General features: G+C 38.5%; 1 protein-coding gene across 3 annotated transcripts in view; it reads right to left on the bottom strand.

The window, feature by feature from the left end:
* LRMDA (leucine rich melanocyte differentiation associated) overlaps positions 1–14064 on the bottom strand; it is a 606126-nt gene extending 592062 nt beyond the window's left edge. For all 3 annotated transcript variants that reach the window (XR_005629631.1, XR_005629630.1, XM_039727348.1), the window contains exons 1-2: positions 13946–14064; positions 9959–10059 (exon numbers count right to left, since the gene is read on the bottom strand). Coding sequence is in view for 1 of the 3 variants with exons in the window: in XM_039727348.1 (XP_039583282.1) it covers positions 9959–10059; positions 13946–13975 (131 nt within the window). In the remaining 2 variants the exon portion in view is untranslated. The remainder of the gene's footprint in view (positions 1–9958; positions 10060–13945) is intronic.
* Between the last annotated feature and the right edge of the window lie 16 nt (positions 14065–14080).

Here is a 14080-nt window from a genome sequence, read left to right on the forward strand (position 1 = left end):
TCAAGTTTACATAGATTATATAGATTAAAAATATAATTCATATACATATAATACATATACTATACTTATATATAAAGGAAATATACCTACATCCTAACGATCTTTATTCGTAAGATGTTATTTTTTCTGTGGGGGTGTGTGTGTCTCTGTGTGTGCTTTAAATGCCAGTAAGCTGTCAGCAGCAGCCAACACACACTATGCTTTCTATGAAAAAAAACGAGTAATGCTTGGATGTATGCACAAGGCCAGCTATCTGCCAATACAGCTCATATACCAATTGCACAGGAAAAACAGCAGACACCTAAGCAACTGAAGAGAACTATGGGCCCAATCTGAAAGAGCCCATCAACCTCCCTGACTTTTGGTCCAAGTAAACTACCCCCTAACATTAGAACTCTTACTTGTGTTCTTTTAAAACTTATTTCTACCACTGTAGTCTCTCACCATAGCAAGGTTTCCTACAAACATGAGCAATAATAACGGCTGTATTATACAAAGAACATTCACCACTTCCATTTATAAACTCAGCAGGGAAATTAAAAGTCAAAATAAAGTATTAAGAAAGGAAATAATCTTCCAGCTCTACCAGTGAGCAACTCACTCAGGTAAGCATCATCAAAAGGGAAGTCCAGGAGAAACAAAACAAAAATATAAATAAAAATTATAAAATGTCACATAATTGCAAGCATCAGTTCATGGGTAAAGCCTGCGACTGAGCTGTAACACTGCATTAACCATGACCCTAAAGACAGTATAATTATTGTATAGCGTGTCTGGTTTGACATGCTGAATCCAGAGCCGGAGAAAAATACATGGCCCTTTTGCACTTCTACGCTCCTCACTCTTCATGCTTGCACAAGAGAAGGGTCTGGGGACAGTATTTTTCATCTGAAAAATAATCTCCACGATAATTTATGCAAAGATCATTTATGTAAAATGCAAGATCTCACAAACCACACAAGACCATATAAACAAACAAGTGCTGCCTAAACAGAAGCTCCATAAGTATTTTCCTGCCAAATGCCAAGTAGTTTTCTGTACCATGACCACCAGCAGGTTTTTTGAACACTGGAGGACCAAAGCCCTCCTTAGTGATTGGAATCTGCAAAACTAGCCAAGTTCTTTACATCTACAACTATATGCTGAGAATCTTTTATATTGCTTTAAGGTGAAAAGAAGATACCTTCCAACAAAACAGAGAAGAAAAGACAGAGACAATAATTCCAGGGTTAATGCAGGTTCTTCCCTTCAGCCAAGCTCCTTGTACTCAGTTATTTCTGCAGTCCTTCGCTCTTGTTTCACAACAGCAATGATGAGAAAATACTGTTTTAGAGTAAGAGAGATGAAGGAAGTCAGAAAATAATAATGATCCATCTGATTACTGTACTTAACACATGCTCTTTATCATGCCCTTTTCTTTAACCCCAGTGCTCTCGAAAAAAAGTCTACCAGTCTTAAAATCCAGATAATCATGGACTACCCAGGAGCAATCACTAAGATTATTTTCAATCTACTGCCATTCTTTGAAAACTAAAACAAGTACATCAAACTTTTTCTCTTCCAAATGCCAATACTTTCCAGAGACTGTGATAGTCTTCCATTTATTAACTAATATTCTCTCAATCTAACATAGATTCCTATTTTTCAGAATAGAATTCAACACAAAAATTGATTTTAGTTTAAGACTGGTTTTCACAAGAGGTGTTGGATTGACTGTGCCAGTGAATTAAGTGCTCTGGATACCCAAAGAACAACTGCAGATCTTGTAGATTTAGCATCCAACATCACTTCAAAATCCAACTATAATCTCAGATCAAGAAAAAGCAGTTCACTCCCTACACATTCAAACACAAAGAAAATTATATGATGCAAACACCAGTTCACTGGGAAATGTTCTTCCTCAGTCAAAATTATTTACTAACAGCCTTGAGTCAATGGATGTTTAATACAAAACCCCATCTCTGTTCAAGTCCCAGACTGTCACTCATGTTTGCTCAGAAGTACAGATTTCACCTTTCCTCATAATTGCAACAGACCTTTCGACATGGATTCCCCAAAAACAACTTTCACCAACCAGCACAGCAATATTCACCAGCTATAATTAAGGATGTAACAATCAAAGCTCACAAACTTATTTCACTTAATGTCAAATGGTGCTGTTAGTTTAATTTTTTTACCAGATTTCAAGCTCTAGTAATCCTCTCAAATATTCTCCAGTACACAATATGAACCTACACTGTCCTCTAAGCCAAAGGTTCAGGTAAAAAGTTTTTGCACAGTTCTACCACATGATAGACCCTTTAAGACAAGCCTTCCACTATGTTAAGCCTTCCTGAGGAAAGCAGAACAGAAAAATCCTGTGTTCTGATCTGTCAGGTACTGTAAATCAATGGATAATGGCCAGCATGGGGGGTCAGAGGTGTATAAACAACAGTGTTTTCACAGTCTGTTAGTGACTATGTGGCCATAAAAAGTCAGGCAAGGATCAATGGACAAAAAGAGAGGCTGCTGGGACTAAAGAAGACAACAGCCACCCGTACGGAAATACAATTTATAGTACTTATCATTTATATATTTCTGAGTTTGGAAAAATAACTTTTCCATTTAAAAAGTACAGCTTACATCCATGGTATAGTATGCTGAAATCAGTGATATATTTAAGTGCACACCATAACTCATTAATTTCATATTTTCAACAATAGTCATTGACTTGTCCCCTTCATATCAGCAATAAACCAATGACCGGAATTAAGACAAGCAGGAAAATATACAAGTCACAAAACTACACACAGATAATGCTTTGTAGTGGCAAATATTCTATAATCACATTTAAAATTGACAAAACAACAGAACACAGGCATGGCTGTTGTATGAGAGACAAGATGCACCTTAACAGTTTTAGTATTTCCTAAGTTTTAAGGTGGGGGAAAAAAAGCTCTCCTTATACATTAGCCAGATCACACCTGGCTCCTGCTGAAATGTCACTTTTTTAAAAGGGTGGCATGCTGGGAGGGAAAAGGAAGGGAAGAAGAGAGCAAGGAGCAGATTTAGCTTTGATGACTATCAACTGCCCAAAGCAGAGCTAATAGCTGAAGTTTGTAATTGTTTTTGTTACTGGTAATGCTCTCCTTCTAGTTTTCCAATAGTTACACATATATAAAACTTTATCTTGGACAACTCCCTAGGTATTATCCATGTAGAATGAACCCATCAACACACTTGTCTTCAGTCCATCTAGTACAATAAGAAGTTCTTTCAGTAGAAAGATAATTACACATAATGTAGTCCACAGTGATTAATAAACATGTAAGACTTCAACAGAAAGATTATTATATCTGTAAATAATTGCAATGATTTCCCATGTATAAATATTTAATTCAGCAAAATGATTCTAGGAGCTGAATTACTTCTAACAACTGACCAGCCTTACTCTACAAGTATTTTTAAACACTCATAACATTTCAACATTATTTTAAAAACAGCATCTTGTGCTTATTGTAGGACATCCCTTTAAGGGTAAACTTCGAGCACCTACCTCAAACTACACTCCTACTCATTTGAACTTGATACATTTACTGCAATAGTAAAAGAAAAATTACCAAGATTTTATAAATTTCAGACTGCTTAGCCACATTATCTCTCTGTGAAGTCTCTCTGTACAATTCCATTTATCTTCAATCAGTAAATAATATCCAGTATAAAATTTACAAACATTTGTAAGCTAATGTTTTCTTAAAGAAATCTCAACTACTACTCAACATGTTTCTTAAAAGAGCAATACAAAATCTTCAATACTTAAACATATACATTCTCCTTTCACGTGGCAAACAGTCGTCATGCTTGAAAGAAAATAAAAAAACAAGGAGAGTGAAACAGATTAACTGCATAGCTCCAATACACTTATTTCAGACAAGATACCATAAATCATCTTGAAACAAAACAGGCAATTATTATGTGCACAAATGTTATGATATTATGCATCCCTACTGGTCCAGTGGTTTAAATTATTGAAACTGATGGTTGAACAAGGGCACACCGTTTCAACACACTTCGATTCCTTGAACAATTCTTCCTTCATCTATCCAGTGCTCTGCAGATCTGACATCAATAAAACAGATAGGTAAATGTTTCTTAGATAATTCAGGCCACATCTAAGAGGATTAAAACATATGTCCAAAATTTCTCTAGCAATATCTTTTATAAAGGATCACATAGGTTTTTCTCTTTTCAATACTGGAAGAAGCATCTAGAATTAAAGTAAGCACATACATCTTCCTTCAAAGCATTCAGTGAGGACCAAGCAGCTCCTTTCTCCTTGTAACCATTACCCCATATTTCAATCCTCTTCACCTCAGTGTAAGGGAAACAGCAGCGAGGGCCACAAGACAGAATCATTTCAAAACACAATCAGCTATTTGTAAACACTCTTTCCTGCAGAAAATCTGCAACTGTTAGTTGCAGGAAAAAGCAGCATGTAAGGTAAATCAATTAGCTTGCTAATTTCTCACCCTCATTCATTTAGCTCTGCACTGTATTTGTCGTAATTGACTATAATTATGTTAATTACCAACTCCAGCATAATTACTATATTTATTGTCATTGAGCGCACTATGTACCCAAAGCAAAGCTGGCATTTGTTGGGCATCAAAAAAATAAATAAATAAAACCACACAACTGTCGGGAGGGGTTTCTCTAAAAACTGGCTGATATACCTTCAGCAAATGAAAGGGCAAAAGAGATTTCATGCAATGCTAGTTTGAAAGCATCAGTTCATTAAGGATATTAATTTTCTGATAACTACACATTTAAGCATGACACACTGGAGCAGTATCTACAGGATTTAGCAATTATTAATGCGTGACAGTTTCAAATGCTAAGTGAATCAATTAAACAGCAGCATTCACAATTTGAGAAGAGATAACTGCTTCATAACTGCCTAAGACTACAATTTTCACATGACAAAAAAGGGCCATTCAGGCTCCTTCAAAACCTGACAGGTCAAGAAAGAAGTTTGAAACAAAAGCACCTTATAACCATCATCTCTCCTCTTTACTTGTCAGATCAACTTTGCTAGTGTCTCCGCTGAAATGGCATCACCATGCCAGCTGCCACAAGGTGATTTTTCATGTCTTGTCAAAGAAATCTTTTATTCTATTTGCTCTGCATTAACATGTTACATTTATTGATCAAGCCCTTTCTGCAGCCACAGCAGGGCACTGTGCTCTTATGCCTAAGGGGGCTTTGATGTCCTGGTGACATTCTAGACCGAATAATGCACATACTAAATGGATTTAATGCAGAAATGTGTTTGTGCATGACAGCTACATTAATAACAGCCCCTCATACTGATAAATATGCAATTGCTACGATTAAGAGTTACCCAATTATGGTGAAAATATTTTTCTACCTTATAAATAAAACCATCAAAAAGTTTTAACAATAGTGCATTTCCTTCAACATTTTAAAGTGCTATAAAGATGAGTCTAAAGGCTTTAAAAATATGTCATGCTTTGTTTTGAATTCTGGCTTTTATTTCCATCTCTCTTTTGTTGTTCATCCTCCTGTTCTGCATGTCTTATTGCTGCATAGACCGGGAAGGTGGTTAGGGAAAAAAAAAAAGCACCTTTCTTTCACATACTCAATTTACAAAGAGGAACATGCCCTGTAAAAACTGAAGCCCATTTTCAGGCTGCCACTTGCATATTCCCCCAGGCAAAAAAACAGGAGGCAGAAGAGAGAAAGAACAATACCTAGTCCACAGAGAAGATATTAAAAAGCCTCAGCCTCACAAAAGTCATGGAGGAACATTCCAGACTAGGACTGAAGTTCAAGGGAATGTTTTCATACGTGCACCCTCTTCATCAGACAGTGGAAATTATGCACAATCACATACTGTGCAAATTATTCAGGCTCCTAGCAGAAATAATCTGCACCCTAGAGAGAGGGAAGAGATATTTGTATCTCCATGAGCACAATTATTGGATTAATCCTTCCTCATTGGCCAAGATTAAAGATTCACTCTCCCTTTCACCTCATAGCTTAGACCGAGAAGAAATCTCTGTAAGAAAAAGGAAAAGAACTCACATGTTTAAAACTACTGAGCACAAAACCAAAAGATGCACTTCTCAGTGAATTGAACTGTAGATGTTATTTATAAAAGCATGGCACCTGTTTGTACAAAACCACTGACATCTGTTATTCAAGCACTGGAGTGCATTTAACCTCGAATGTGAAAGGAAAAAATTTGAACAAAGTTATCTAGGACAAGTAAAAAACGCTTTGAACAAGTTGTGGGTTGTTTGGGTTTTTTTCCTTCCCACAAGATAGCAAGATGCATCTAAACTAAAATCTCTACTCTCTACCTCTATTACATCCTTCCTACTCACTTACTTGCTTTCCTTCACCAGTGATTTCCTTCACCTTGCTCTTCTTTTAGTGAAATCTTTAACTTTCCATGATCAACAATAGTTTTTCATTCTACCTTGAAATCCTTTACAACATCTCCAGGTAACACTAACCCTCACACATCAGTGTCTCTTCTTCCCATACTCTATGCCTTCGCAAAATGAGAATTGGGGAATGTATCCACATATTATGAAAGGGCTCTGGCACCAGGGAAGGCTATCAAATACAGCTGCCATGAGAGGCTCAGGAGCAGATTTCCAAAGCAGAACACCTCTGCTCCTGAAACACGCCTTATTGAAAATACACAGCATAAAGAGTTCATTTCTAAAATACCTGAAAATCACTATGAAGTCAAAAGAGCTGCTACAACTCAGGCCATATCACACCATTAAAGCTGCAGAATCACAGCATAATTTAGGTTGGAAGGAGCATCTAGAGATCACCTAGTCCAATTCCCTGCTCAGAAAAGGGGAATTTCAAAATTTAGATCAGGTTACTTGGAGTTTTGTCCAATCACATTTTAAATACCACTCAGGGTGGAGATTCCACAGCCTCTCTAGGCACCTCTTCCACTCAACCTTCCCTGAGGTGGCTGGAAATCCCCTTGCTGCAGCTGTGACAACTGCCTCTTGTTCTTTTGCTGTGCATATGACAACAGTTTGGCTCTGTCTTCTTCACAACCTCCCCTTGGCCCCAAAAGGAAACAAAAAATATTAGAAAGTATTGAAACAAAATCAATGTAATGAAAACAGTATGAGAACAAATAAGTCACAGGTGGACTACAGTTGTCTGGGACTGAAGGATTTCCACCAGCCAGAGACACAAGCAGGAGACAATCCAGTGGCACCACATTCTCCCAATTACAGACAGCATCTTTTAAGCACACACACATTTTTCCCCTTGCCTCACACAAAACAAATTGCGGTTACTCCTCCTCTTTCCCAAAATTCCCATTTAAGTTCCCTTGTACCTTTCACCTCTTTCTTTCCTTTCCCTGCCAGGGAAAAGGGGAGATGTGCAACCACTGTGACTGGTAACAGTCACTTTGACTGCCAGAAGAAAGAGCTGGATCCATGTACTGCTCAGGGGAACCCAGAGGAGACACCAGCTCTTGGAAAAAGGCAAACAAGAAAGACACAAAAGCAATTGTTTGTGATTATGTATCAAGTGCTGATATTAGATATACCACATCTGATGCAAAGATAATTAAGCATATACACAGCGCTACATTTTATTTAAGAAAGAGGAAGGGGCTCTAGTCTGGGAAGAATTCTGAAGTCAGAAAAGAAATGGTGAAAAATGTACACTTCCCTCTGTATTAAACTGCCAGTTCAAAAGAACTAATGGCAAACCTTCCCTCCTCTGTTACATGGACACATCCCAAGCAAAAAGAAAATAACCAGGGAAATCTGAAAAACAAAACCACCAGATGTAAGAACATTTGTTTTTCTTTTTTCTTTCAAAAACCCACACAAACAAACTCTCATCCAATAATAAATCAAGTTATAATGAAAGCTAACATCTTTACTGCAAATAACTACACTGTTAGCAAAACACAGTATTCTCTTCGTCTTTTCCTGTATTTTGATCACCCTTGGTCTTCATTCAACTCACACTTTTACCAAGAGACATCAAGTTATACTAAAAAAATCAAACTCCTTTCTAATTCAACATTAATTGCAGGCATTGTTTCCCCACTGCAAACAACAAACTAAACTTTTCAAATTAAGCATTAACTGACAAAAATCTTAAAATTCATCACTATACTACAACATTGTTAGATTTCTAAGCAATAACACCTGCTTAAAGAAGATGTCACTGCTTACACTTGCTTCAACAGGTGCCCAAGACATTATTCTATATTCACATTCATTCAAGGTTATGACATTTATTCTGCATCTTTTCTGACTTTCCCAATAATTTGCAGGTACAGGCCTTACACATGAGCACAGACCAGTGTGAACAGCTATTGTATCATAAATATTTCACTCTTAGTTTCTATATGCTTAATAAATCTAAGCACTACTCAAATGAGAAATCCTTACCTCACCCATTTAGTATTAGCTTCCCAAAGAGAGAAAAAAAAAAAATCTACTTCTCCCCTTTCCGAAATCTGATTTCTGGTCTTAAAATACTTTTACAGATTTACAACTACAACTTCTCCTACATAACAAGCTGATTGTTCTTCCCCAAACCTCAATAAAACCAAATTATATCCCTTCTGAAAAACAAGCTAAGCATTTTGGGTAGAGAAGAAAAGAAGGAAAGAAAACACAGATTTCAGAAATACAATTTGTGCTCTCCATGAAAATATTATCAGAGTTTTAAAGTGGTACTTTACATCCAAATTTAATGTTATTATTTTACTTTATGAAATGTAACAAATTCAAACTGTTCTTCAAATCATGCATTAACTGAGACAAACACTTTTTTTCCCAGAATGTAAAGAAGGAGCAGTCTTGTCAACATGTTAAATCTTAATATACATACAGACCTTGAATTACCTTTATGACAAAAATGAAAAAAATTACTATTTGATCCCCTCCCCCAGCAAATTCTCTTTTCTGATCACAATATCCAGTGGTACAGAGTCACGGTATAAGACAACAACAATGCACACTTTTACTGTCCCCTTTGCTTGGCTACCTCTTACATGTGTCATTCAGTCTTTCAGAGTTAACAGAGGCTCAGAAGAAGATTTATGAGTGTTAAGCAAGCTAAAATCAATGGTTGTTTCTTCTAAGGAAAACAAGGCACAAGCACGCTACTTTTTGTAGTAGTCTTCACAAGCTACCCCCCAATAAAATAAAAGGAAAATTAGTTGGGTCCAACCCTGTAGGGGTGACAACCCCACCTCCACAAATCTGATTTTTATTAAACAGACAATTGCATTCAAATTCTTTCTCCATACTTACCCACATTTCTCAACCTGAAATACACTCTGCTGAACCTCAGCAGGCTCTCTTATACGGATTAAATGAAACGGGATGCCATAGTAGCTCACAGCAATACTACAGAATCCTAAACCAATCCATGTATTAAAATATTTAGAAGGAAATTACAAATTCTAACTGAACCTAGCTTTAGCACTTAACAGATGCACAAAAAAAAAATCATAGAACAAAACACATCATCTGGGAAAAGAGCATTATACAGCATTTATAGTGATAACCAGAAATCCATAAATAAAATTTTTAGGAAGGGAGAGAAACACATACTTACTTCTGTTTTGGTTAAGGAAAATTCACTTTTGATCCCGCTCTTCGCTTCTTCAGGTAACAATGTTTATTTTACAATTTAAGTAGAGAACAAAGCATAAACTTCTCAACGGACACCATTTATGTTAACACACATTAGTTTTCCAGACTCACCTGGTTATTTGTGCTCCAAGTGTGGGAGAAAAGGAGACAAACATTACCTATAAAACAGTGTCATCTACTTGATAACAATTAAATGTACCCAACACACATTTTTCTACTTTGAAAAAAACCCCAGTCTATTTTAGGAGTTGGAATTCCACATTGCACTTGAAAAACTATATATTGCCACATACCTTAGCAAGTTGAAACTAAGATCTAGCCTTTTTGCCATGTGTCCATATTTTCTTCCTAGGAATTCCGGAATTTCTTCACAGTCCTGACTAATGTAGGACACCTGAGAAAAAGAAGCAACAAGGAAACATTTCATCGGTAGATTTAGTTCCCTGTCCAGATTCTGTCTCATTGATCAAATTATAATGTGCAATACAGTGAACTGGCATTACAGCTTCAAACTACATAAAAGTTTTACAGCTATAAAATCTATCACACAAACTCATTTTCCTATTGATACCATCAACTTAATATTTATTACAGCTATAGTCTTTATGTACATTTTGTCTCCTTCCAGGTAAAAGTACTTCAATTAAATTTATCACATTTCTTCTATATCACTGTTAATACTTCGATCTAACGTTAGCATTCTGACATGCTCCAGAAGAAATTTGTTTGAAGGATCAGAAGCCTCCAAAAGATCTTCCAGTTTGGCTCTTCATATACAATAAGCAAAGGTTGTTTTCTAAATTTAGGTGCAGAGATACCTCAGCAGTGCACGGTCAATCCATTCTAACCATTCCTTGAGAAAATTATTACTCCCAGTAACACACTAGGGATAGTGCAAAAGGGCTGCCCATGACCATGAAGATGAGGCATACAGCTTCTTTTCAGACAGTCATGGAAGTCTTAAAGATTTCTGGCTTCTCATTACCCTCATGTATGCGTAATCTTTTTCATGCCAGCCCATCTAACCCATCTTTAGCAAACACAGGAAGAATTAGTGGTAGCACAAAAACCAGTCTACTCAGATTCTGTTTGTTTTTATTTGATTTTAGTTGGGACAAAGTGAGTGATAATATTTCCAGAAGAACAAAAAAAGTAAAGCAGCTAAACTTTTTCTATTATTTCTGCTGTACTGTTTTAGAAGTCATTGGTTTGATGTCTTCAAAGAAATCCCACAAAGCTTTTCAAAACTATTGTCAAGAATTCTATACATCTGTATTGGCTCATCCTTTCTGTGTTCAAAATACTGACATTTCAGATTTTGTGCTGCAGCAATCTTAGTTTCCCTTAATGACCAACTAGCAAGTTAAGTACCATGTTAGACCACTATCTATACAACACTGTTATTATCCATTTGTTTAATTATAAAGTCAATTTCAATACCATATTCCACAAGTCTAAAATACGCTGGATGAAAAATATGCAAAAAAAATCCATCAAAATTGTTTTGATAGTATTCCACCTTCTGTTAAAACAGAGACTCCTCTGCAGAGCAGACTGACAGTATGTACTTCTGCAAGTCATCCTGATCTCCTACGCTCTAAAAGTGATTGCATCTGATAATACTATATGGCATTCCATTTAATTCATTTTGTTCAATAACTTCAACAGATAAAGCTGACAACAGTGAAATAATTTTTATGAGCAGAAAACAGGTAGCTTGAAGCTCAGTTTAACAACTTCTTCCCCTTGTTAAATCAGACCTGCTCTTGCAATATATTCTGTTACTAGACATAAACACAACTTGAGCAAATATATAAGAACAAAACGGAAAGGAACGGTTTTGGGTAGTTGGCATCCTAATGGTTTGGATAGAACAGAAAATGTTTTGCAGAATTTATTGAATTAAATATGTCAGGGTTTTCCTCCAGTTTACGTCTAAGATAATCACAATGCGTTTTACAACATACACAAAGATATGCATAAAAGAATTACATCATTCTTCACTGAATTGTAGATTTCTTTAAATTAATACTTGCAAACCCTTTGAAAGACATCACATTAACAGCTTAACACTTCGGATTAAGCATCTGGTTCAATGTAACATGCTGAAACACAAATTACTCAAACATGATGCCTATTAACACTGGGAGGACAAGAGTGTCTTGTCCTCCCAGTGTTAAGAGGCAAGAGCACAAGACCCTCACTTGGCCTTTCACCCAGGGAGCAGTGGCTGAGAAAGAGCAGGGGACTCTGGCCTGCTACACACTGCTTCAGTAACTTACCTGGACATCAAATCCCTATCCATGAGAATAGAAATTGAAGAATAAGATTTATACAAACATGGTTTAGAGCACACAGGAGACAAAATAAATAAAATGTTTCAAAGGTTCAGCCTTTGAACAGTTATAATATGCAAATATGTTTACACAACTGGTGCAAACAGATTATTCACAGGCATATTTGCAGATTATGTATTGTTATCATGGCCTTTCAATGCTGAGGACTTGTAAAGGCATTTTACTTCTACAGAGTCCACTTCAGCACACTCATAGTACAATGCTAATATAAAACAAGATATCAGTAGACAGAAGAAAGAATATTTCTTCATTTTCATTGTTTCAGTTCAAAATCATTTACTGAGAAAACAATAAAATGTACATAATTCAGTTTTCTTCCTTTTGCTTCCATTTCAAATACCCTCAAAATGACTGTGAGCTTCCAAGTACATATCCAGAGATGTCACCACTAAGAGATGAAAACAAGCATACTTCTCCCAAGACTCCAGCTCTTTGGCTGCAAGGCACATCAGTAACAGCAGATGTCTTAGATTTTTCTATACCAGTCACAGACGATCACACAGGATTAAAAATTGGATGTAGAGGTTTCCGTGACCTAATTCTCCAACTTGGATATAGTGAAGGTTGGTCACAGTCAGTCATTACTGGTGGCCCATTCAGTACCCCACCAAAATGTTCAGAGTTTCCCATAAAGGCCAGCACCAGATAGGCTATGGAGGCCTGAGATATTCTTGCAGACTCTTCAACACACTGTATGCAATTCATTAAAAAGAAATGTTGTTACAAAATATTTCAAACATAAGTTAACTATCAATAGCAGTTGCACTTTCTGCTTTAGTTTCAGAGGATATCACCATTTAGTCTCTGTGATCATTCTACAATGATACTGCAATCTTAATAACCCATACAGTAACGTCTTTATTAAGGAATGTCACCAAAAAGGTCATGTATGAACTCTCACTACTGCATATTCTCTCCCATTGAAGGGAATTATATCTGGAGAATATTTCCAGTCAGCTGAGCATTACATTTTACCCTACGCTGATAGAGGATTGTATGCTGGGCACAGCCAAATTAAGGGGCTCAAGGCATGCTCAAGGGAAGAAGGCAGCATGCCACTCAGTGCCAGGGTGCACCACAGAGACCACAGGAACTGTTTCCTGCAGCAGCTTCAATATTAGCCAATTAATTGCCTTCATATCACACACATATTTACATGAATTCCACAGAAAAATAGTGACCAGATTAAAGAAGCAATTAGATGGGCAGCACTCTGGTTTAATGGCAAACCATTTTCAAAAGTAAGATAAGGTTCCTTCTCCTTAGGGGGGAAAAGAAAGTTCTAATTTTAACCATAGGTCCATCACTAATGTCATCAACTTTCAGCCAGAATTGTTTTCAGTAGGCATACAAGGCGCTGGGTAAAAGTCAGCAGGATGTGTTACATTTCCCAACTTCTCTTTAACCAAACCGAAACATACACAAGCAGTTTCAGGAGGAACACCACCACTTAGCAGATTTCACTCCTCTCTCAGCCCGTTCCCGCCGCCCCCAGCCGGGCAGAGCAAGCGCGGTCCCGATCCGGAGCGCATCCCGCCGGGAGCGCGCAGCGCGGGAGCCTCGGGGGCGCGCCCGCCGCACGTGAGCGGCACACGGCAGCGCGCCCTGCCCGGCCGGGCGCTGCGGTACCGGCGGGCCGTGGGAGCGCACCCCGGCACCGCTCCTCAGCCCTTCCCCTTCGGCGGCCTCGGGACAGCGCTGCGGCGACGGAGGCGAAACCTGCGCGGGTCCCGTGGCGCGGGGCGGCTGGAAACCAAACCCTGCCCCGTGCGCGTCCGCCGCCCCCACCCACCGGGCACGGCACCGGCAGAGAGGCGGGAGCCGGCGCGGAGCGGGAGCAGCCGCTCCCAGGGCCGGGGCGGGACGCGCTGCCCGCGGCAGGTGGGGCCGCGGCCGGCCGGCCTTGCGGGCCGGGGCACCTACCTGTGCTCCGCTCACCACGACCCCGGCCATGCTGCGGCGGCCGCGCCGGAGGCTCCGCGGGCTCGGTGCGGCCGGGCCGCTGCCTGGCAGTCAGCTGACGCGGGCGGAAGCGCGGCCGGGCCGGGGGTGGCGGCG

Source organism: Passer montanus, unplaced genomic scaffold (genome assembly GCF_014805655.1).
Source record: "Passer montanus isolate IOZ18808 unplaced genomic scaffold, ASM1480565v1 scaffold61, whole genome shotgun sequence".
Classification (NCBI taxonomy): Eukaryota; Metazoa; Chordata; class Aves; order Passeriformes; family Passeridae; genus Passer; species Passer montanus.